The sequence below is a fragment of the Stenella coeruleoalba genome, assembly GCF_951394435.1.
Source record: "Stenella coeruleoalba genome assembly, chromosome: 2".
Taxonomy (NCBI): Eukaryota; Metazoa; Chordata; class Mammalia; order Artiodactyla; family Delphinidae; genus Stenella; species Stenella coeruleoalba.
In genome coordinates, this window is record NC_137147.1 from 173100601 (window position 1) to 173126768 (window position 26168).

The window sequence follows — 26168 nt, forward strand, 5'->3', positions numbered from 1 at the left end:
GACTATGATTAGCTTTGTAAGAAAACCAACAAACCATCTTCCAAAGTGACTGTCATTTTCACTGCCACCAGCAATGAATGAGAGTTCCTGTTGCTCTGCCTCCAAACCAGCATTTGGTATTGCCAGATTTTTGGATTTCTGTCATTTTCATTGCTATTTGGTGGTATCTCAATATTGTTTTAATTTGCAATTCTTTAAGGATCGTTGGTGATGAGCAAATTTTCTTATCCTTATTTTCTATCTGTGTATCTTCTTTCATGAGGTGCCTATTCAGATCTTTTGACTGTTTTTTTTTAATTGGGCTGTTTTTTTTCTTTTTGTTGACACTGAGGATTCTTTGTATTTTGTATTATGAGGAGTGTGAGGATTTTTTGTTTTTTGGATACAAGCCCCTTATTAGATACAAGTTTTGTAAATATTTTCTGCCAGGGTGTGACTTGTCTTTCTATTCTCTTAACAATGTCTTTTACAGAGCAAATGTCTTTTATTTTAATACTGCCTAATTTATCACTTTTTTTTAACATGGATCACACTGTTGGTGTTATATCAATAAACTTATTGCCAAATTCAAGATGACATAAATTTTCTCCTCTGTTTTCTTTGGTTTGTTTTTTGTGGGGTTTTTTTTGCGGTACGCAGGCCTCTCACTGTTGTGGCCTCTCCCGTTGCGGAGCACAGGCTCCGGACATGCAGGCTCAGCAGCCATGGCCCGTGGGCCCAGCCACTCTGCGGCATGTGGGATCCTCCTGGACCGGGGCACAAACGCACATCCCCTGCATCGGTAGGCAGACTCTCAACCACTGCGCCATCAGGGAAGCCCCCTAGAAGTTTTATTGTTTTGCATCTTCTTTCAGTTCTATGATCCATTTTGAGTTAATTTTTGTGAGAGGGATAAATCAGTGTCTAGGTTCTTTTTTTTTTTTTTTTTTTTGGCACAATTGTTGCAGAACCATTTGCTGAAAAAACTACCTTTTCTCCATTGAATTTCCTTTGCTCTTTTTTCAAATATTGGTTGACCTTGTCTTTTGATTGAGAAGTTACATCAAGAAATATCAATTATTGGAGGACCTTCAAGATGGCAAAGGAGTTTGCTGTCTGCAACTGACTAGTTTCTGATTTTTATGTTTATCTTAGTATAGATTTTATGCTTCTTATCATTGGTAGATTTATTGGTTTGTTTGCTCTCTTCTGTTTTTAATTACTTAAAAATTTTCTTTCAAAAATTTTTTTTATTTTAATAACTTTATTTTATTTATTTTTCTTTCTTTTTTTCCTCCCTTTTCTTCTGAGCCGTGTGACTGACAGGGTCTTGGTGCTCCAGCCAGGTGTCAGGGTGAGTCTCTGAGGTGGGAGAGCCGAGTTCAGGACATTGGTCCACCAGAGACCTCCTGGCCCCATGTAATATCAATTGGCGACAGCTCTCCCAGAGATCTCCATCTCAACGCTAAGACCCAGCTCCACTCAACGACCAGCAAGCTCCAGTGCTGGACGCCCCATGCCAAACAACTAGCAAGACAAGACCCCAACCCCACCCATTAGCAGAGAGGCTGCCTAAAATCATAATAAGTTCACAGACACTGAAAAACACACCACCAGATGCGGTCTTGCCCACCAGAAAGACAAGATCCAGCCTCAGCCACCAGAACACAATCACCAGTCCCCTCAACCAGGAAACCTATACAACCCACTGAACCAACCTTACTCACTGGGGGCAGACACCAAAAACAACAAGAACTATGAACCTGCAGCCTGCAAAAAGGAGACCTCAAACACAGTTAAGCAAAATGAGAAGACAGAAAAACACACAGCAGATGAAGGAGCAAAGTAAAAATCCACCAGACCAAACAAATGAAGAGAAAATAGACAGTCTAACCTAAAAATAATTCAGAGTAATGATAGTAAAGATGATCCCAAATCTTGGAAATAGAATGGAGAAAATACAAGAAATGCTTAACAAGGATCTAGAAGAAATAAAGAGCAAACAAACAATGATGAGCAACACAATAAATGAAATTAAAAACTCTCTAGAAGGACACAATAGCAGAATAACTGAGGCAGAAGAATGGATAAATGACCTGGAAGATAAAATAGTGGAAATAACTACCACAGAGTGGAATAAAGAAAAAAGAATGAAAAGAATTGAGGACAGTCTCAGAGACCTCTGGGACATTAAAAGCACCGACATTCAAATTGTAGGGGCCGTAGAAGAAGAAGAGAAAAAGGGACTGAGAAAATATTTGAAGAGATAATAGTTGAAAAATTCCCTAATATAGGAAAGGAAATAGTCAATCAAGTCCAGGAAGCACAGAGAGCCATATACAGCATAAATCCAAGGAGAAACACGCCAGGACACATATTAATCAAAGTATCAAAAATTAAACACAAAGAAAAAATATTAAAAGCAGCAATGGAACAGCAACAAATAACATACAAGGGAATCCCCATAAAGTTAACAGCTGATCTTTCAGCAGAAACTCTGCAAGCCAGAAGGGAGTGGCAAGACATATTTAAAGTGATGAAAGGGAAAAACCTACAACCAAGATTGCCCAGCAAGGATCTCATTCAGATTTGATGGAGAAATTAAAACCTTTACACACAAGCAAAAGCTAAGAGAATTCAGCACCACCAAACCAGGTTTACAACAAATTCTAAAGGAACTTCTCTAGGCAGGAAACACAACAGAAGAAAAAGACCTACAATAACAAACAAAACTTAAGAAAATGGTAATAGGAATGTACATATCAATAATTATCTTAAATGTAAATGGATTAAATGTTCCAACCAAAAGACATAGACTGGCTGAATGGATACAAAAACAAGACCCGTATATATGCTGTCTACAAGAGATTCACTTCAGACCACAGGGACATGTACAGACTGAAAGTGAGGGGATAGAAAAAGATATTCAATGCAAATGGAAATCAAAAGAAAGGTGGAGTAGCAATTCTCATATCAGACAAAATAGACTTTAAAACAAAGACTATTACAAGAGACAAAGAAGGACACTACATAATGATCAAGGCATCAATCCAAGAAGATATAACAATGTAAATATTTATACACCCAAAATAGGAGTACCTCAATACATAAGGCAAATGCTAACAGCAATAAAATGGGAAATTGACAGTAACACAATCATAGTAGGGGACTTTAACACCTCACTTTCACCAATGGACAGATCATCCAAAATGAAAATACATAAGGAAACACAAGCTTTAAATGATACATTAAACAAGATGGACTTAATTGATATTTATAGGACATTCCATTCCAAAACATCAGAACACACTTTCTTCTCAAGTGCTCATGGAGCATTTTCCAAGATAGATCATATCTTGGGTCACAAATCAAGCCTTGGTAAATTTTAGAAAATTGAAATCATTTCAAGTATCTTTTCTGATCACAATACTATGAGACTAGATATCAATTACAGGAAAAAATCTGTAAACAGTACAAACGCATGGAGGCTAAACAATACACTACTAAATAACCAAGAGATCACTGAAGAAATCAAAGAGGAAATAAAAAATACCTAGAAACAAATGACAATGAAAACACGATGACCCAAAACCTATGGGATGCAGCAAAAGCAGTTGTAAGAGGGAAGTTTATAGCAATACAATCCTACCTCAAGAAACAAGAAAAATCTCAAATAAATAACCTAAATTTATACCTAAAGCAATTAGAGAAAGAAGAAGAAGAAGAACAAAAAACTCTGATTTTACTTCACGCCTCTCTGGCTCTTGAAACCCCTCTCTGGCTCTTGAACAGTGGATTTGACTGATTTCAGAGCTGCTACAAGTGGAGCTCACCTCTGCAATTAAACAGATTCCCAGAATCTGAGCCTGGGAAATGAAATTTGCTCAAGGCAAAGATCCAAGTTTTCATTCTGCTTGAATGGAAGAGCCAGATTCAAAGAGAAAAATGGCGGCATTGAGGACAGAAGACAGAACTCCATTTCACCGGAGTCTGTTTTAGCAGTTAATTTCTTCTCAAGAGGGACATTAAGTCTTTTTACCTAGCAGACAGACTCTAGCTGTTTAAACCCAGTGTGGGCTAGTGGAATGATTAGATTTTTGCATTAGTCATAGAAAGACAAGGTGTGTATTATTTTCCCCTGCTTTTCGTCATGAAATATGGACAATCCTTCCACTGAGTATTTGCTTAACCAGGTCATAGGAATTCTTAATTCATAAAGAGGAAGAAACAACATCTGGGAACCAGGACCAGTGCATTTTAGACATTTGCAGGTGTTTCTGGACAACAGGAGACCCTTGTCTACCTACCCTGTACTTCACCAGTATCTTCACTCACTTTGATCCATCTTCCTGGCCAGCATTCACCATCGGCTCGGAAACAAAGTCTGTGACAAAGAATTATTGTGAATTTTTTTATTTCAGAAGAAGATGGTGCATTTATATAGGCTGTAAAATTGACATTTGTTTGTATTTAATAAGCTTCAAACTTATAATAATTCAAACAATGCTCTGTGAAAATAATTGGAAATAAGTCATTTAATAAGTTTTTAGGTTTTTACTTATATTTAAACTTGTCAATAACTTAAAAGGATTGTGGATTCAAGGAATGTCCTACAATGTCCTCACTCTTGCTTCCATACTAATTTTTCATGTGGAAACACATTTTAATATTTCTGATACATTATTATAATTGTAGAGCCTTATTGAGAACTTTTAATTTTGTCACTCACCTCATTTTGTTAACTATTGTCCACTTATATTTGGGTTCAAATTTATGCTGTACTGGAAGAAATACAACTTATATTCTGGGAATAGAAATACCTAGCCCCAATCAAGTTTGTGACCCTGAGTATAACCTTGGTGTAGAGTCGATACAGCCCAGTGCCTGGTCATAGTGTTTAATGCCTAAAAACACATTGGAACACAGAGAATCATTCGTAGATACTTGCTGAATGGACCTCTCCACCCCTCCCAGGCCAGAATTCAGTGGAAAAATTGTAACCACTTTTTCCCTACTTAGAGGAAAGACAGTCTGGCCCATATTCCAGGAAAAGATGTTGAAGAAGGTGTCAGGAAAACAGTGGTGACACTTTGTAAAATGAGAACCCATTTTTGAATGTTAGAAGTAAGAAAATGAGTTTCAATGAAAAGGTGATATTGTATCATTATTACAAGTTTTATACCTTAAAAAATGCAACTCACCCAATTACAATATTATGTTAGTACCAAGAGGGCTTTTCTTACTTCGATAACACTCAGAAATGGTCATAAGTAAAAGGTGATATTCTTTTTAAAATGTCACGGATGCTGCATTTTCTGTATTCACTACTTTTGACACCAGGGGTAGTGAATGTGTGTGAATCTTGCATCCTCACCAACTGTACCTCTTGGTGGGTTGTTTCTAAAATGAAGTTATCAAGAACAGAGAGGTTTTCTAAGGGTCCTTTGTTGAAGAGAGATGTTCATCTCATAGAAAATAAGGAAATACCTCCTTTACAGATGCATGGGCCCATTCTGAGATTTATAAAGCATTCATGGCTATAAAAATCTATAAAGCATTAAGAGGCAAAACTCTTTTTGGTTAGTAGCTTATTAAGTCTTGGCTTCTACACACCCTCTTGAGATATTTGCAATATAGTTGATCATCTTGTGTCAACACACAAAACTTCACTTCATTCCTACTAAGTCCATTCATAGCACCACTCCTTGTGACCCAAGACAATTTTGAGACTGAAATGGTTGGACTTTCATTTATATGTGATCAAATAAATAAGATTCTCATGTAACACGTTTCAGGCTGCCTCTTGGTTTCCTTTCCAAGTAGGTATGTGGTTTTCAGTTTGGCTGCATGTCAGTCTTGAAGGGCAGTATTCATAAGAGTCGTGTCTGTCCTTGGCTCCTGACCTAAGCAGGGTATGTCAGAGGAACAGTGCAATGGAGCACTTGAGGCAGGGTGGCTTTTCAGAGCATTATTTAATTTTGGTTGTTGGTGCAACAAGCTCATCAGAGACTGCTATTTCCAGCTGCACTGCAAGCTGTCCCACAGTTTAATTCTCTGCTTATTTGTTTTAGAAATCCTCCAACCAAACACCTCAGTCATGTGCCAAAGTATGAGGATGACTTCACACCTCAGCTAATTCACATCTTCAAGGAGAGAAAACAATTTGCAACTGAATCCAGCCTCACTCATACCACCCAACAAATCCCTTTTGCTCATGAGCCACCCCGGGAACTCTGGGGCAGACCCAGAATTGTCAAGAAAAGTAGATAGGTTAGGATATGCAAATATAATATGCTACGTATGTATTGATTTGTCTATTGACATTATGTTTAGAGAGAGGTTATATACAACTCACGGGTTAAATCAAATCTTGTGTTGCAAAGCACCTGAATAGAAAGACGATGCATATTTATCACTTATGTTGTATGATATAGTCAACTCAGATACGAACATAATGGAAATACCTTTACCATTCCTATATTCATTAACCCCTGTCATTGCCGTGTTAACTTTTCAAAGACATCGGAATCAATGTTATTAGTCTTAGCTGATGCTAGTAATTAAAGATATCCTTAAATAAAATGTCCTGTCAGAAAAATATAAATATTTATCAAGCACTCAATACAGAACAGGGGGGACTTCCCTGGTGGCGCAGTGGTTAAGAATCTGCCTGCCAGTGCAGTGGACACGGGTTCAAGGCCTGGTCTGGGAAAATCCCACATGCCGTGGAGCAACTAAGCCCGTGCACCACAACTACTGAGCCCGTGTGCCACAACTACTGAAGCCCGCGCACCTAGATCCCGTGCTCCACAACAAGAGAAGCTACCGCAATGAGAAACCCACGCACAGCAATGAAGTGTAGCCCCCACCTTGATGCAACTAGAGAAAGCCTGTGCACAGCAATGAAGACCCAACACAGCCAAAAAAAAAAAAATACAGAGCAGAGACTAATCTAGATTTTGAAGATAGAGCAGAAGACAAGACAAGCAGAATCTTGGCTTTCATAGAGTTTGGATTCCTCTTTCTCTCTTGCTCTTTCTCTCTCTCTCTCTCTCTCTCTCTCTGTGTATATGTGTATAGGTTAGTAAACTGATAAGTAAATCTTTATGTATAAAATTAGGTACTGGAAAGTGCTATCCAGAGAATTAAAATTGGATTATGTGACAGGGAGTAACACTGTTTACTTTAGATTGGGTGGTCAGGGAAAGGGTTTTTGTGGACACGTTTAAGCTCATTTAGACAAGAAGGAGCCAGGAGCATGACCATCTGGATCTGAATCTGGAAGAACATTTTGGGTGGAAAGGACAATGAGTTTAAAAGTCCCAAGGCAGGAGCAAACTTGGCTTCTTCAAAGAGCAGATGAAAAGCAGAAGTGTCTGGAGAGTAGCAGGTGATGGGAAGAGTGAGGGCAGGAAGAGGAGGAAGAAAGGGACGTGAAACAAACATTAACCAGGAATGTGTGGATAGAAGAAGCAGAATTTGGTAAAAATGATGATTTAGCATCATACTGTTTTCGCATTGCAGCTCACTATATTTACCTATTCACATGCAGATGAATAGAATAAAAATATTTTCTTGATTTTTGCAGTATGAATCATTTTCTCATCTTGCTTTACACCCCAACAAAGTACTTTTTGGAATTAGGGGTCTTGCTGACTTTTTCTTAAATCCCCATTGTGCCATGATCGTCTTTAATGTAGGTGAAATGGCAGAGAATTTGGATTTGGAAAAAATAGTTTCCTTATAGAGTTGAAGTCTTTTTAATCCTGGGAAATGACATGGTGTGCTGGTGTCAAAGGATGCCTTTTCAGAAACTTGTTTCCCCGTCTCTCTTTTTCTCCCCAGTGGTTTCTATTTCTTAGTCCCTCTGCTCCGTACGAGTGATGGTATCACCACAGGTGCTCTGTTGCTGACACAGGATAGATTTCCCTGGGGAGCAGTGCTGAGTGACTCCCTTTCTTGACTCATTCAAAACAAGACAGGCTGTATAAACCCACTTGAGAATACATCCTGCAGGAAACAAGATTAGCTAATCCTTTGCTGCATCTCTATTTTCTGCTTTTCCACAAATGGCTGGTAACATGAGCAGTCACAGTTATGGACTCCATTTTTTTAATGTATATATGTATCATACATACTCTTTGGTTTGGATTTCTCAGGGAGTGAGAATTATAGTTTTTTTTTAATTGTTTTGGTGTTTGGGGATTTTGTAGCCAAGAGTTCAAATGACAGATGTAATATTAGTTTTCTGGATAACTGTGCATGAACAAACAGAAGAATGCCATAGAACGGAAGGGGCTCAAACCACACATATAGGTCAATGTTAGGTGTAGCTTCAACTGAGGTTACAGATTCTGTTCTGTACGGAGTCTTAATTTTTTAATTACAATTTATTTTTATTGAATAATACACATATATTTTAAAACTCATATTTTAAAACACATATTTAAAAATTGTTTAAAACTCAAACAGTCCTCCAAAGCTTATCTTTCAAAACAGCAGTCTTCTGTCTACCCCTTCAAACCCCTGTATCTTGCTTTCCAGAGGCAACCATCTTCACTTTTATCTGATTCTTCTTGTACCTCAGTATTCCTCAATAAATGTCGAGTTTTGATATTCTGTTTTAGGTTGCCATTATGAAAGAAGATGATTTGGCTTATCTACACAAACTCTTTGCTACAAAAGTATGTCTATTCCCCCATCTTACCAAGAAAAGCATATTATATTGAAAATTTTGCTTAAATTAACATCCATTGTTTACAATTATGACTGTAGATATTGTTCAAGGCTGAGGCAGACATCCATCCTTGTATGCTATGATTATATTTCATGGCTACTATTTTCTTCTTAGAACTAAAATGTCTTTAAAAAAACAGTTGACCAATCTATGACAAAGTAAGCAAGAATATACAATGGAGAAAGACAGTCTCTTCAGCAAATGGTGCTGGGAAAACTGGACAGCTACACGTAAAAGAATGAAATTAGAACACTCCCTAACACCATACACAAAAATAAACTAAAAATGTTTTAAAGACCTAAATGTAAGACCAGACACTATCAAACTCTTAGAGGAAAACATAGGAAGGACACTCTTTGACATAAATCACAGCAAGATCTTTTTTGACCCACCTCCTAGAGAAATGAAAATAAAAACAAAAATAAACAAATGGGGCTTAATGAAACTTGAAAGCTTTTGCAAAGCAAAGGAAATCATAAAGAAGATGAAAAGACAGCCCTCCAAATGGGAGAAAATATTTGCAAATGAAGCAAAAGAGAAGGGATTGATCTCTAAAATATACAAATAGCTGAGGAAGCTCAATATCAAAAAAACAAACAACCCAATCCAAAAATGGGCGGAAGACCTAAATCGACATTTCTCCAAAGAAGGTATACAGATTGCTAACAAACACATGAAAGGATGCTCAACATCACTAATCATTAGAGAAATGCAAATCAAAACTACAATGAGGTATCACCTCACACCGGTCAGAATGGCCGTCATCAAAAAATCTACAAACAATAAATGCTAGAGGGGGTGTGGAGACAAGGGAACCCTCTTGCACTATTGGTGGGAATGTAAATTGATACAGCCACTATGGAGAACAGTATGGAAGTTCCTTAAAAAACTAAAAATAGGGCTTCCCTGGTGGCGCAGTGGTTGAGAGTCTGCCTGCCAATGCAGGGGACACAGGTTCGAGCCCTGGTCTGGGAAGATGCTGCATGCCGCGAAGCAACTAGGCCCATGAGTCACAACTACTGAGCCTGCACATGTGGAGCTTGTGCTCCACAACAAGAGAGGCCGCGACAGTGAGAGGCCCGCGCACCGCGATGAAGAGTGGCCCCCGCTCACCGCAACTAGAGAAAACCCTCACACAGAAACAAAGATCCAACACAGCCAAAAATAAATAAATAAATACAATTTTAAAAAGAAATCCTGAATGCTAAAAATAACTTAAAAAAAAACCCCTAAAAATAGAGCTACCATATGATCCAGCAATCCCACTCCTGGGCATATACCCTGAGAAAACCATAATTCAAAAAGACACATGCACCCCAGTGTTCATTGCAGCACTATTTACAATAGCCAGGACATGGAAGGAACCTAAGTGTCCATTGACAGATGAATGGATAAAGAAGATGTGGTCATATATACAATGTAATATTACTCGGCCATAAAAAGGAATGAAATTGGGTCATTTGTAGAGACATGGATGGACCTAGAGAGTGTCATACAGAGTGAAGTAAGTCAGAAAGAGAAAAAAATATTGTATATTAATGCATATATGTGGAATCTAGAAAAATGGTACAGATGAACCAGTTTGCAAGGCAGAAATAGAGACACAGATATAGAGAACAAATGTATGGACACCAAGTGGGGAAGGGGGGTAGGAAGAATTGGGAGATTGGGATTGACATATATACACTAATATGTTTAAAATAGATAACTAATGAGAACCTGCTGTATAGCACAGGGAATTTGACTCAGTGCTCTGTGGTGACCTAAATGGGAAGTAAATCCAAAAAAGAGGGGATATATGTATACATAGAGCTGATTCACTTCGCTGTACAGAAATTAACACAACATTGCCAAACAACAATACCCCAATTTAAAAAAAATACACATATATGTATAATTCAAATAAATAAATAAATAAATATTGAGACTAAATAAAAAACCAGTTGCTTATGTTTTATTTCCTTTATTTCTTTCATAAAAAACTTTCAGGCATTCAGATTTTTTCAGCTATTGAGCATAATGGAACAAATATCCACGTATACATCACCCCATTTAAGAAGTAAAACCTCATAAATACCACTGAAGTCATGGATAAACTGTTTTTTGATCACAGTTCCCTCGCTGCTCATTAGAGGTAAACGCTATAAATTTTTTTGTTATTTGTTAGTATCAAGAAGTGTGTACAGTTTTACTCTATATGTATAAATCCCTAAGCAATATATTACATATTTTTAACTTTGTATAATTGCATCATACTGTATGTATTTTGGTAAATCTTGCTTTTCCCCATCAATGGGTCTTTGGGATTTCTAATGCATGTAACTGTAACAAATTTATTTTATTATATAAATATCCCATCATGTGTCTATACACACAATGTGTTTATTTATTCTCATTTTTCTGATTAGCATTTAGTTTGTACTTAGAATTTAACTATAAAAATACTGCCCCAAGTCTTTTAGTGCATGCCTCCTTTCCCACAAAGACAGGAATCTTTATAGTATTTATACCTAGAAATAGGATAGATGGGTCTTGGGGCATCCTCCTTCAGTTTTAATAGATAATGCCAAATATCTCCCCTGAGTAGTTAAGACAGTTTATAACCCCATTAGTGCTGTAAAAATTTTCTAATTGCTTCTTATCTTTACCTACACTTGGTGTACTCAAACTTTTTGCCAGTCTGTTGAATCTGAAATGTTTCTTACGTTCTTTTATTTTGCATTTTTCCAATTATTACTGAGAATCTCTCTTCCTGGGTTTATTGGCCGTTGGGTTTTTTCATCTGTGAATTTGCCTATTTGCAGGTCTCATTTGCCTTCTATTTAATTCTTCATATATTTTGGATTTCAATTATCTCTTACTTTTAAACTTTGCAAATGTACTTGCCTATGCTATAATTTATCCATTAATTTTTTTATGTCTTTTGATATTTGACCATTTCTAATTTTAAAATCGTTGAATTTGTTAATCTTTTCCCTATGATTTGCATTTTTTTCTGTCTTGTATGAGAAATCTCTTCTTACACTAAGGTCATAAAGATAATCTATATTTTCTTCTGAATTTCTATGAGCTTGTTTACAAGATCTTTATTCCACCTGGGATTGATCTTTTCATACATTGCAAGGTTAGGGTACAATTTTATCTTTCCTATGTGGATAGTCACGGTCCTGGAATTGTACTTTCTGTAGCCCATCATTTCCTGACTGATCTGCAAGGGCATCTCATCAAGCTCCTTGAAGAAAACATAGGGAAAAAGATTGTGAACAGTAGCCTTGGCAATAATTTCTTGAATATGACATCAAAAGCACATCAACAAAAGCAAAAATTGACAAGAGAGACTAAATAAAAATAAAAAGCTTTTGCACAGCCAAGGAAACAATCAAAAACAGCAACAGCAAGGCAATGTACAGATTGGAAGAAAGTATCTGCAAACCATATATCTGATAAGAAACTCATACAATGTAATAGTAAGAAAACAAATAACCCAATTAAAAAATGGACAAAAGAACATAGACATTTCTCCAAAGAAGCCATATAAAAACAGATATATGGGCTTCCCTGGTGGCGCAGTGGTTGGGAGTCCGCCTGCCGATGCGGGGGACGCAGGTTCGTGCCCCAGTCCGGGAGGATCCCACATGCCGCGGAGCGGCTGGGCCCGTGCGCCGTGGCCGCTGAGTCTGCGCGTCCGGAGCCTGTGCTCCACGGCGGGAGGGGCCGCAGCGGTGAGAGGCCGGCGTACCACAAAAACAAAAACAAAAACAAAAAAACCAAAACAGATATATGAAAAGGCACTCAACATTACCAATCATCAGGAAATGCAAACTCAAACCACAATGAGATATTGTCTTACACATTTTAGGTTGGCTTTTATTAAAGAAAAAATATTAAAAATGTCGGCGAGGGAACCCTCGTGCACTGTTGATAGGAAGGTAAAGTGGCACAGCTGCTATGGAAAACGGTAGGGCGGTTCCTCAACAAACTAAAAGCAGAACCGTCATGTGATCCAGCAATACCATTTCTGAGAGTATGTCCAAAGGAATTGACATCAGGATCTCGACGAGAAATATACATTCCCACGTTCATTGATGAATTGTTCGCAATAGCCAAGGCATGGAAGCAACCTAAATGTCCATTGATGAATGAGTGGGAAAAGAAAATGTTTTTTCATCTACATACCATAAAATGTAATTTAACCTTAAAAAAGAAGGAAATTCTGTCATTTCCAATGACACGGATGAACCTGGAGGATATAATGCTGAATGAAATAAGCCAGACACAGAAATACAAAGACTATGTGATACCACTTACATGATGAATCTAAAATTGTCAAATCCATGGAAGCAGAGTGTGGTATGGTGATTGCCAGAGGGGAGAGGAAAATGGGGAAATATTAGTCAAAGAGTACAAAATTTCATTTATACCAGATGAATAAATCCTAGAGATTTGTACAGCGTAGGGTCTTTAGTTAACAATACTGCATTGTACATTTAAAAATTTACTGTGGGTAGATCTTATGTGTGCTTTAATCACAAAATACTAATAGTATTAATAATTATGGTAGAAGAAAGAGGAGGAGGAGAAAAAGGAGGAAAAGGGAGGAGGAGAAGTAAGAGGGTTTGAGGAGACTTCAGGAGGTGATGGATAGGTTTTATGGCATAGATTGTGGTGATGGGTCCATGGGTGTTTATTTATCTCCAAACTCATCAAATTGTATATATTAATTATGTACAACTTTTTGTTTATCAAAAAAAGAAAAGGAAATAAAATTTCTTGTGAAATATGCTTTCTTATAATAGTATTATAATTAAGGATATATATATGTTACATACAATAATCGTAAATATATTGTACCAAGGTCATTTCCCATTTTATTTTGTGGATATTTCATTGGTTGTCTATCTGAGACAAGAAGCATAAGAAATATATGATTTTAATGTGCTTAAATATTAGCGGAATTAAGTTCATTACACAAAGGGAAAAGCATTTGTATGTAGCTGTGTTTTGTAACCTTTGTTTATGAAAATGATATTGGTCAGTACCATAATCTCTTGGGGAGAATATCCTTTAGGAGTAATATGAAGAACACCTCTTTTAAAAAGCTGATACATTTAAACATCTCAAGGTCCCACTTTATAATCAAAATAGAAAGTTGTCAAAAAAGTAGTGGAAAAATAATGGCTGGGTTCTTCATAGTCAGAGCTGTGAAGAAAATCTCAGGAGTTTATCCTAGATGATCACCTCTGTTTTACAGATCTAGGTAGTTAAAATAATTGTGATAACTCTAGGTGAATACCTCTACATTTAGGTGCTTACTGGAAATGAGCCTTTTAATCTGCTAGAGGAACACCTCTTCTGGCATCCAGAGCCTCAGCTCGTGAGCTGCAGGTACCCTTAGCTGCGTCCAGGGTCAGAAGGTGGGAGCGGGGGGCACTTCATCAGATTTCCTTGAATATCTATTCCAGTTTCATAAAAGACATTTTAAATAATGCCTTTTGATGAAAATTTAGGTCTTGAGAAAAAAAGCAATTTCTTCTTTCTTGCTCAGTGAATTTCACAGATAGACTTGCCTGCCCTTTGGACTATAACATTTGAACCAAACTAATGATTCTCATGGCTTAAGCCTCTAAAAGTTAGGAATAGTGACTTTTCCTTTTCTCGTTAGTGATCTTTAGGTATACCAGTCCACTGTTCCAATGAATACAAAAAAATGTAAGTAGGAAAAATAACTAGGAAACAGGATTTCATAAATAATATTAGGACCTCTCAGTAAGAAAAAAAAATAATACTTAGTAGGAAAAAACAGAGAAGAGAAATGAGGCTGTAGGTGAATAAATATTTCGAGCCTCGAGGAGGAAAAGCTAAGGCTAGTCAATTTTCTAAAAAGCAATCTGAGTACATAATCCTAGCAAAAAGTGTTAACAGGAGGTGGATGAATTTTTACAAATATAAAAAGAAACATATGTCCTATGAAGGAATGTGAGCACCACTTAGCAATTTCACAGCACTTTTCATCTTCAAAGAATTTTGCATGTTAACTAATTAATCCTTCCAACACCCTTGTGACGTAAACGTGACAAACAAGGACAGAAGTGAGTCTCAAATGACTAATTTACCAAGCTCACTGGTTGAGAAAGAATTATGAAAGCATGCCAGTTACTAATGAGGAAGATCCTAGGTAGGGATTTTATACAGGATATTGTGTGTGTGTGTGTGTGTGTGTGTGTGTGTGTGTGTGTGTACTTTCCAAAATTTGTTTACAGAAATATAGAGCAAATGACAGAATTTGAAAGAAAGCATTTATCACCCCTTGAGCTCAGTTTATGCTAGACTAGTGTGGACTTCTCAAATAATCCAAATTTAAACCATGCATATTAGCAGCAGTTTGGTATTTGCTTTTTATGCATGGAGTTGATGCATTATTTAGACAATGAGAACCAACTATCTGAAACTTCAGTGGTTTAAAGGGAGTTACACTTGTTAGGGGGTTATTTTCTGCCCAATTCTGTAACATGTAATCTATCAACACATATTCTTTCTTGTTATCCAAACACCAGGACAAGAATGCAAGGCCCAACTAAATGAGAGATCTGACAGTTTTAGGCTCTTACTTGCCAACTACTTATTTTGGAAACTTATAACTGAGGCTGTGGTTAGTTTTCTAAAGATCTAAGTCTGTTTCCTTTTTCTCTGCCTGCCTGTGTAATACCGTCTACTATTACCCTGTTGTGACAGCAATATATCTTTCCCCAAACTTGCAGAAGAGAATAGCGGAGCTCATGACCACCCTGGAATGATAATAGCCGTGCCGTGCTGTTGGCACCCTGAGGTGACGGTGGCAGGGAGTCACATTATCCACTTACAACCACAGCCATTCCATTCCAGCTTCACGGGATAACAGAGTGAGTCTCACTGATTACCAATCTGCTAACATAGGCACTAGCCTTCATTCCTTTTCTTGATGATAAAATTTCATTGTGGGCATTATTAGCCTTACTGTGCTGCTCTTAAAATTGTTACTACGACCTTTCAAAAAGTATTGATCCACAAATGCTAAATGGCTAAATATTTCCAAAGGGAAACCTGACTGCCTTTTCTGCACCACAGCTATAAAATTTTCCTTCCAACAAATCAAGACTGGAGGGTACAAAAGGGCTGAGCATTACCCTTCTCTTTCTCAGTGTTAGTTCCAAACTATCATGTGAGTTTCTCTCTCTTCCCTTCCTCCCTTCTTCCTTCCCCCCCTCAAATAAGCATAGATTTTCACCTCAGTCCATCATTTCCTTGTATCTGGGTAGCAAAAGTCATGTTGATTATTGCCCAGGGTTTTCAAATGTGGTGCAAATTTGTAGAGACTATTGATTTAGTCATTCAATTACCAAATATTTCTTGAGTACTTACTATATGCTAGTCACCATTTTAGTCACTAGTGATACAAGAAAGAAGAAAAGTTCCTGCTCACAAAGACATAGCACTTCCTAAGGAGGCTGATACTGGGCCCCTCAAAATGAAGAGGCATCCTCTTCTTTTTGGTCATAAAATTCAATCATTATACTACATTCCAATCACTGAGATACATTCTGTTGTTTGAAATTTCTTCCTGCATTTTTGTTTTGCTGCTACCTGCGATCATTTTCCTTCTGCTTGAAGAAAAACTTTTTTTTTTTTTTTTAGTTTCAGTGTACTGGCAACAAATTCTCTGTTTTTGTATGTATTCAAATATCTTTAATTTTTTCGAAGATTTTTTTTCTAGATACAGAATTCTAGTTTGGCAGTAGCTTTCCTTTTTATTTCATTAAAGATATTCCATTGTCTTCTTGATTTCATATTCTATTGAGACATCAGCTGTATGTCATTATTGCTCCTTTAGAGATAGCATTTTTCTTTGAATGTTTTTTACTATTTTCTTTTGTCTCTGATTTTCAGTAATTTTTCTATGCTGTGACTAGTTGTGGGTTTTTTTGGGGGCGGGGGGGGGGTTGTGTGGTTACCCTGCTTGAGGTCCACAGCTTTTCTAAGATCTGTATCTTGATTTTTTGGTCAGGTTTTGGAAATCCAAATATTTTTTTCCTTTATTCCCTCTCTATTCTTCTGAGCCTTTAATTATGTAGATTATAGTTTTTATCCATGTCATATAAATATAGATATAGATAGATAAATATATAAATAGATGTTATATATAGAGGGAGGCTTGCCCAGAAATACACAAATACATATGCTCATTTCTGTATTATTCTTTCTTTTGCTTTGGTCTCTAGGCTTCAGACTGTGTTTTCATCATTTTTCTCTTGATGAGTTCACTAATCCTCTCATGTTCTATATCAATCTCCTCATTAAGCACATCTATCAAAGTCTAAATTTCAGTTTATCACATTGTCAACTCTAGAATTTTTATTTATTCTCTAATAGATTCCAATTCTCTAGTAAAATGTTCTACTCTGTCAATCGTTTTTGAAAAAATATTCAATATAGCCATTTTAAAGTCCAACTTTAATAACTTGGTTAAATGAGAGTTTATTTCTAGTGTTTTCTCTTGGCCATGATTCCTGGGATGTCTAGTAGATTTTTAATTAAATGACAGCCATTGTGTGGGTTCTGGAGGTTACTGTATTTTTTTCCAAGTAGGTTTACTCTAACCAGTCCTAGAACCATACAGTAGGGTCAGATGACATTAATCAGATCAGGAATTGGATTTACTCAAGGATAGGTTGCAGTTTTGCGGTACGCGGGCCTCTCACGGTTGTGGCCTATCCCCTTGCGGAGCGCAGGCTCTGGACACACAGGCTCAGCGGCCATGGCTCACGGGCCCAGCCGCTCTGCGGCATGTGGGATCTTCCCGGACCGGGGCATGAACCCGTGTCCCCTGCATCGGCAGGCGGACTCTCAACCACTGCACCACCAGGGAAGCCCTAGGTTGCAGTTTTTGATGGCTAAATCAAGCCCTGGCTGTTCCACACTCCTAGGATATAAACTTCCACCATTCCCACTGAGATTCCAAAGTATTTGCTAGGATCCCTCTCCACTGTTATTCCCAGACTCTCATTTCTGCATCTTGAGCATGAAGCTCTTTAGTCAGTGGAAAATGAGAATATTCTAAAATTTTAAAATCCTTTGTCCTTGGGAGTATCATTATCAGAACTCCATATGGGGTAGATAAAGGGAGCCCAATTAGGAAGTTACAGTAATAGTTTGGTTATGAGCTAATGGAGCCTGATACAGGGAGTTGGCAGTAGGAATATGTATATGAAAGGATGCATATGTAAGCTTTTGTGAGAGAAGAATGGGAGAGTGAACTTGTTGATTATGTGAAGCGTGATGTGTTAAATAAGCTTCTTCAAGATTTCGAGTCTACAGCCCTGAGGTATATTCCATGGACCACAGGAAAAATGAAATTCTAACTTAACGAGAATTTAGAGATGGAAATACATATTTGAGGGTAATACACACCTAGGAGGTGATTAAAGACTTGGTTAAGGACATACAGAAGAGGAAGAGAACAGGATGGGGAACAGAATCAGAGTGATCACAGACATTGGGGGATGAACCTGGTGACAGCTCAGTTCTCTTTTCACTTAACCAACATGTGCCCCTTAATATCTAAGGCATGATCGCATCAAAGAAAACCATTTTGCATTTAAGTGTAGACAGATCTTAGTGTTCACAGTGGGCTGGAGATGAAGTAAAACATGAAATAATTTTATGATTTCTGGTCTTTATCTCTTCTCGTGTCAGGAGAACTAAAAACTCTATCAGCACGAATCTAGAGACTCTCAGTCCTACATTATTAATGAAGGATGTAGTTAACTCTTTATCCCTTTCAGGGTTGAAATTACAAAAACAGCTTGTTGCAAAGTATACATGGGATTCTTAAATCCAGGAGAGTTTAGGGTACCAGAGGAGAGCAAAGGGAAGGTTGTTGGTGTTGAAAGTAAATATACTCTGTGTCAAAAATGCACTGTGGAGCCATTGGTATGTGATAAGATATGGAGGCTGGCTTTGGAACGCTCTTTGTAAGTGCTAGGATTGGGGTTTTAATAATATAACAGTTCTTCAGGCTTTCTGACAAGGAAGGCTTGAAAGCATGCAGCACTGTATCAGGCTTATCAGTCAACTTCCAGGACAAAAACAGAAAGAATGCTCTATGTTCATCTTCACGCAATACATTGTCAGTTACAATTACAGAGAAAAACTAACCTCAGTGATCTTTGCAGTATTTAGTAATTTAAGAGCACGCTGGAGTTGCAGCCCATCATTTGAATTAAAAGTACTGAATTTGGTTGGGTCTTTTGGTAATTTTTCAGAATTCTATAACTGACACTGATAGGTAATGTTTTGGCAGAAAAAAAAAGAAGACAATGGGGAAATATGTACTTGAAATATAAACTTTGTGACTTCTCTCTGCACCCTGTAAATGTAAATATATATGTCTCCATATAGTTTTAATCCCCCGATAAGAGCAGAGATTTATGGGTGTTTAACTTTGCTTAACAGTTGTGTCCATAAAACCCAGCCTGAGAAAGTTCATAGGCTACTATATTTGAAGATGTAGACTTTTCTCTTTTTTTCTTTTAAAAAAAATTTTATTGAAGTATAGTTGATTTACAATGTTGTGTTAATTTCTGCTGTACAACAAAGTGACAGTTATGTGTATATATATATATATTCTTTTTCATATTCTTTTCTGTTATGGTTTATTGCAGGATATTGAATATAGTTCCCGGTGCTATACATTAGGACCTTGTTGTTTATCCATCCTGTATATACTAGTTTGCATCTGCTCATCCCAAATTCCCAATCCTTTCCTCCACCACACCCCCTCCCCCTTGGCAACCACAAGTCTGTTCTCTATGTCTATGCGTCTGTTTCTGTTTCATAGATAAATTCATTTGTGTCATACTTTAGATTCCACATATAAGTGACACCATACGGTATTTGTCTTTCTCTTTCTGACTTACTTCACTTAGTAGGATAATCTCTACGTCCATCCATGTTGCCGCAATTGGCATTATTTCATTCTTTTTGATGTCTGCGTAATATTTCATTGCGTATATATGTACCACATGAAGATGTAGATTTTCAAAAACCTTCTCATCTTATTTTTTCTCAGTCCTTCACTTATCCTCCATTCATAGCTGAATGTGAATGCTCTTGTAAATTTCAAAGCAGGCAGGGGCAAAGGTAGCCAAACTTGTGATACCCTGAATGACAGCCTGGAAACGTCAGCTCCCTTTTCATCTTTTATCTTTGGGATCACAGGTTGGCAGGTCGTACCAATCAGTCTAGAGCAGTGATTCTCACCTTGGCAGCAATAATTCACTGTGGAGTTTTTTAAAAGTACAGATGCCTGCATCCCACCCAGAGGTTCTGGTTTAATCGGTCTGAGCTGCCTCCTGGATTTTTAAAACTCCCCAGATAGTTATAAAGCACAACCTAGAAGAAAACTCAGGAAATTCAATTCCCTAAAGTAACTCTTATAATTAACTTCTTAGAAAACCTTGCCTGGATTTTCATCTCATAAATAATACTTAATCTTTATGGTTCTGTACATAGGTATTGGCTAAACTTATTCAAATATGAATCCAGTGTGCATTTGGGAGTATAGAAAACACATACCCTATTTTATAGGTATTACAGGTAAATGTGCCAGATTTAGCAAATAAAAACAGAGAATGCACAGTTATATTTGAATTTTGGATAAACAGTGAATAATTCTTTTTGTACAAGTATGTCTCAAGCAATATTGAGGGCGTGCTTATACGAAAAACATTATTTGTGGTTTATTTGAAATTCAGATGACGCTGTGTCCTGCTTTTTATCCGGCAGCCCTAATTACAGGACATGCAGAAAATGTTTAGCTGCTCCATTTTAATCAAAGCATTTTTGTTGACTTGTAAACAATCGCCTGTGAAACCATTTTATATTGGTCTGATCCCAGTTAAGACACCCGGAACAAGCAATCTAGGCAGTGTGGCTGAACAATTTAACCCGATTCACTAAGCCTCTTGGCCTACTTATTCATTCAAAACACTCACTTTGTCTAAGATATTTATAGACGAGATCAATTTTAATTTCCTTTACCTCTCGAGTACACAGTTTGTAATTACTCCAACAGAGATTTATCCACCTTCTAATACAGTTCTGGGGTAAGACCTGCATGCCGGGGGGGTTCACTTCTACTCCAGCCTAAGTTGTCTGAACTGTCTTAATCTGTAGACCAATTTTCTCTACAGCCCCCTAAGGAAGGAACTTGTTGATTTTGGCAGTGTTTACCTTTCCTACAAACAAATTCAACATTTTCCAGACCGGCTGGCTCTTAAAAATCACATGAGAGCTGCGGAAAAACTGCCTAGAGTATGCTTCAGAATTCCTCCCTCCCCCATATTCTAGGAAAAGCTTTACGTTCCTCACAGCTGCTGGAAGATAATCTACGGAGTCAGGAGTATTTAGAATCTGTGGAGAAGGCTGTACAGTTCCCTGAGTTCAGTTCTTTTCTAGAAAGAGAGTAGAAGAATCTGTCAGAAAAAAAAAAAGTTCCAGCCTTCACGAATGATAATACGGACTTCCACATGGAGAAAAGGGAAAAGAACTGATTTGATGTTTGTTTTCTCATAAAGGTTTAACAGTGTCATGTTCCACCTGGAGCAAGAACATGTATGTCGTGTGCTTGCGTGTTACTGGCTTTCACTGAGTATTGTCACTCATCTTTGCTTTGGGCAGCTTGAATGGTATAGTGTTGTGTCTTTGCATCGTTTTCATTAGTGAAGGTCATCACCCCCTTTCCATCTCCCCAGGTACCTCCAGCCATCCCTCTCTGTCTCTTAGACCAAAACCCGTTTTGCGTCATGTGTCAGCAGAGTAAACTTTCTTCCATGAAGGAGTCTTCCTTGGCAGGCACTAAATGGAGGCTGGTGTCACTACAATCAAGACAGTCCAATCTATGTTTTGCAAAAAGAAAGTGCATTCGAGTTTCCTCACATCTGCCGTTTATGTATAAAAATTTTCAGATTTCATTGAATATTCTCCTAAGTCTTGTGTGATGTGCTAGAGACTGTAATTCTGTTCATCAAAATTATCTTGATCTGGAAAGTGTAATTTACATTTATTTCCCCTTGATGTAGTTCAGTGTTATCTCTGGTGAACTGAGAGCTATTGATCTATTTAACAAATTATTTTTTTCCTCCAAGTAATAACTTCATTGTTTTCGATGCTTAAAAACCAAAGAGTTCATGTCTCTGACTCTCAGAGTTTTTCCTCGTCCCTGCCACAGACCTCATCCCAGCCAGGACCTACCACCTTTGTTCGAGATCTCTTCCTGCCAGCTTCCACTTGCGGTGTCCTGTGGGAATGCACCTTTGCCCCAATTTGTTTCTTGTCTCTTCTGTTTTCTCTTGCTTTGTTCATTTTTTTTTCCCAAGTTCAGACCCCTCTATCAGATGTCTCTTACGATCTAGACCAACTTTTTGGGGTGTGTTAAGACTCCCCCCCCTTTTTTCCTATTCCTGCTCTTATTCTCTAATTTTGCACTGAAATGGGTATTTCCTTTCTCCTCCATGTGTCTTCTTTGTTGGATTAACTCCTTTCCTTCTTCAATACCTCCTCCTTACTCAGAAGGGTTGTTAACAATGAAATTTACTGTTCTAATTCTTTGGCTTATTTTTTGCCATTCAGGCCAGGTCCTGGCTCTTCTTCGCTTCTGTCACCTAGATTAGATTGATTACAGGGAGAGGAAGGTAACTGATTGGCAATTCACTACTTGGGCTGTTCTAAATGTTGGAACCAAGCCTGTAACACTTTGATTTAATGCTTCAGAATGAACTTGAATCTTGGCCAAACTCACCAATTATTTGGCTTCAGTGTACGAACCTGAGCTGCATTTAGCTTCCCCTCCTGTCCCCTGGGTCCTGGACTGGAATCTCTGGGTGAAAGCAGAGCTGGTCTGTGCTTGGGGCTCAGCGTGGCTGCTAGCCATGGTTTGCAGTAAAGGCAGGGGTGGGAATGGGAAAAGGAAAGGTGTACAGTCTCCTCTGACGCTTTCTCAGAATCCCTCACCCCGTTCTTAAACAAAGCCTTATAGGCACTGAAAGTTTCAGATTTTTAGTTTTTAAATTATTGGTCGTGGAAGTTAGATAAGCGCTTTAGTACGCTCCATGTTTTTTGGCCATTCTTTGGAAGCATGGTACTCGATACAGTTTTGAGCTTTTGTGCTTGTTTGATACTAGTTGATACAATAAGTGCTTCAATATCAAACAGAAATGAAAGCTGCGTTTCCCTTGCCACTCCTGAAAACTCTACCGTGGCCCTCTACTGTGTGTATTTAGGAACTGAGAGTTTAGAATCAATCCTCAGATCCCACAGAACCCCTAACTTCAGATATTGTCACCGTGTTTCCTAGGGTATAACGACACTTTTCCCGCATGGAAAATGCACTGGGCTGACTCTGTCAAAGAGCTGTATCTTAGACGGGCACTGAGAGAAGATCGGCAATTTCAAGACCGAGCCCCCTGGGTTGTTCCGAGGCCGCGGCGACCACCCCAAGATGGGGATGCTGAAGAGGAGTGTCCTGCTGGAGGACGTGACCATCAACTGCAGCAGGGACTCCGAAGTACCCGAGCCTCCGGTAAGTCACCGGTGGAAGGAGGTGCGGTGCGACCGCACGGTCACGTGGCTGGCGGCGTGGACAGAGAACGGGCAGAACTCCATCAAGTACACCATGCTGAACCCCAGCTCCAAGCCGAAGGAGGAGAGAGATTGGGAGAAGTATGAAGTGGCTCAGCGCTTGAAAGGAGTCTGGGCGAGATCCGTTCTCAGTACCGGGCCGACTGGAAGTCCCGAGAAATGAAGGCGAGACGCGCTGTGGCCCTTTATTTCATCGACAAGCTGGCGCTGCGAGCCGGGCACGAGACGGAGGAGGGCGACGCGGCTGACACGGTGGGTGGCTACTCCCTCCGCGTGGAACACGTCCAGCTGCACCCAGGGGCCGGTGGCTGCCCGTACGTCGTGGAATTCGACTTCCTGGGACAGGACCCGATCCGCTACTAAAACAGAGTGCGGGTGGAGAAGCCGGTGTATGAGAATCTGCAGCTGTTCATGGAGAACAAAGGCCCTGGGGATGAGCTCTTTGACAGACTGACCACCACCAGTCTGAACAAGCACCTGCAGGACCTGATGGATGGCCTGACGGCCAAGGTGTTCCGGACCTGCAACGCCAGCCTCACCCTGCAGGGCCAGCTGAGAGCACTGACCAGAGCTGAAGACAGCGTAGCCGCTAAGATTCTGTCTTACAACAGAGCAAATCAGGCCGTTGCCGTTCTCTGCAACCATCAGCGGGCGACTCCCAAGACCTTCGAGAAGTCGATGCAGACTCTTCGGTAGAAGATTGCGGCGAAGAAGAAGCAGGTGGCCGAGGCCAAGGCACAGCTGAAGAAGGCAAGGGCCGACCACAAATCCAGAGGGGACAGCAGGTCCAAGAGCTTCCTGGAGAAGAGGGGACGGCTGCTGGAGAAACTGGAGGAGCAGCTCGGGAGACTGCGCTTGCAGGCCACAGACAAGGAGGACAGCAAGCAGGTGGCCCTGGGCACGTCCAAGCTCAACTACCTGGACCCCCAGATCAGTGTCGCCTGGTGTAAGAGGTTTGGGGTGCCCGTGGAGAAGATCTACAACAAGACACAGAGGGCTCTCGACATGGCAGGCAAAGACTTTGAATTCTAAATGAGCATCTCTGTGCCTCGTTGGAACTTATTTTTTTTCACCATTAAAGCAGATGGGGGAATTTTGTACAAAAAAAAAAAAGAGCTGTCTCAGAAGGCACACATCAGGTCCCTGCAAACTCAGGGAGCCCACCCTCTTGTTGGTGCATGTCTGAGGCCACAGGTTTCCACGCTGCCAAACAAGTCGGTGGGGACATTCTGGCAGCTTGATGGTGATTTTTATGTGGAAGGATGTTAAGAGCCTCCCAGATGCAATTCAATCAGACCAGGAACCATGTTAGACAATTCTGCCAAATTTATACTAATGTAAAGTAAGCTAGGTGGCTGTTCACTCCTTATCATTATTTTTGTAACACTTGATCTAAGTCAAAAGTTTAAGAAAAGAGTTTGCCCCTTCCTCCTCTCCTCCCACCTTCATGGCCTTTGTTCCGACAAAATGACATTGATTTAGGATCCATTAGATTAACCAGTTGCTTCTCAGACAAACTAAAAGTAATCCCGAGCTGATTTTACCATCTATTGGTTTCCAAACAAGTTTGACAAAACCCATGAATTTCCATGGAGAAACTCAACTTCTCTGTGTAGATGCTTTGACCTGTACACAGAAGCTGGCTCTTCGTAACCAATAGCCTTGTAATATTTGAAGGTTTAAAAAGTCTGCCCAAATGTGGGGAAAAGTTAAGCATCAATTTAAAAAACTAGTGAAAATTTTGAGCTCACCTTACAAAAACATATTTTGAGCACAAGGTAAAGAAACATTTATGTATTATGTGCATAATACACAAAATAGTGAAACCCTGTAGAAGCTACAGGTAGACATTTAGGGATCAAGAATTTTGATTTGTTTGTTAGGAAATGCAAGACTCTACACATGTTTATTTGACATGTGTTCTAAGAATGTAAGTGTTGGATACGGTATGATAATCTCAGGGCAGCCACAGGAGGAAATAAGAATGAGGCTTAGAAGGAAGAGTTGATTATACACACAGGTCCTAGAGAGCCACCACATGAGATGCAGGGCCACAGGGGAAGCACCAGGTTTGGGTCAGGTGGGAGAAGACAGGAACAAGGGGAAAGTCCAGCTCATCCTTTATTGGGATTTCTGTGAGAAAAGCAAGACATATCAGAGTAAAGAGTTTAGGTTTGGATAATTACAGGAAAGCCTGGGCTATAGGATGGTGTCTCGCTGGTGGTACCCGGCCCAAGGATGACTTGGAGCTTGGTTTGTGAGAAATAGATAAAGGAGTGGTTGAGGCCATAGACTTGGATTGGTTGGTTTGCACATGAAAAATGTGCTCCCAGCTCAGCACGTTGTTATCTTTAAGAAATGGGTTTCTCTTTTGGCCAGAAAGCTTTTGAATGTGTCAAACCATCATACAATACAGAAAAGGAAGAAACAATTAATACAGCATCTTTAGTAACTTTCACACTAAGTTAAGTGCTATGAATATTTTATGTATAAGACAGTCTCTGTATTTCAAAATCCCAAACTACGGAACAAGGACATTTATAAGGGAAATGTTGATCATCTAGGAGAAAGAAGAGATGATCCTATAATATATTTCTTAATAAAGTAGGAGGGGATAAGACCCGTAGCGCACAGGGTGCTAAGGGTCTCAATTCCAAGGAGATGCTGCTCCACTGGTGTACACACTAATTAACTTAATAAAATATTACCAGTAATTTAAAAAACTTCCTAAATTCCCATCCTTAATAACATTCTTACCTCTACTCCCAGAGTTAAGTAA

The 26168-nt window shown here is 38.9% G+C and overlaps 1 protein-coding gene across 1 annotated transcript in view; it reads left to right on the forward strand.

Annotated features, from left to right (window-relative positions):
* LOC307182397 (DNA topoisomerase I, mitochondrial-like) overlaps positions 1-24421 on the forward strand; it is a gene marked incomplete at both ends in the record, with an annotated part of 36308 nt that extends 11887 nt beyond the window's left edge. The window contains 5 exon segments of the mRNA XM_079913623.1: positions 21328-21364; positions 23190-23493; positions 23496-23749; positions 23753-24082; positions 24086-24421. Coding sequence (XP_079769749.1) covers positions 21328-21364; positions 23190-23493; positions 23496-23749; positions 23753-24082; positions 24086-24421 — 1261 coding nt within the window.
* Between the last annotated feature and the right edge of the window lie 1747 nt (positions 24422-26168).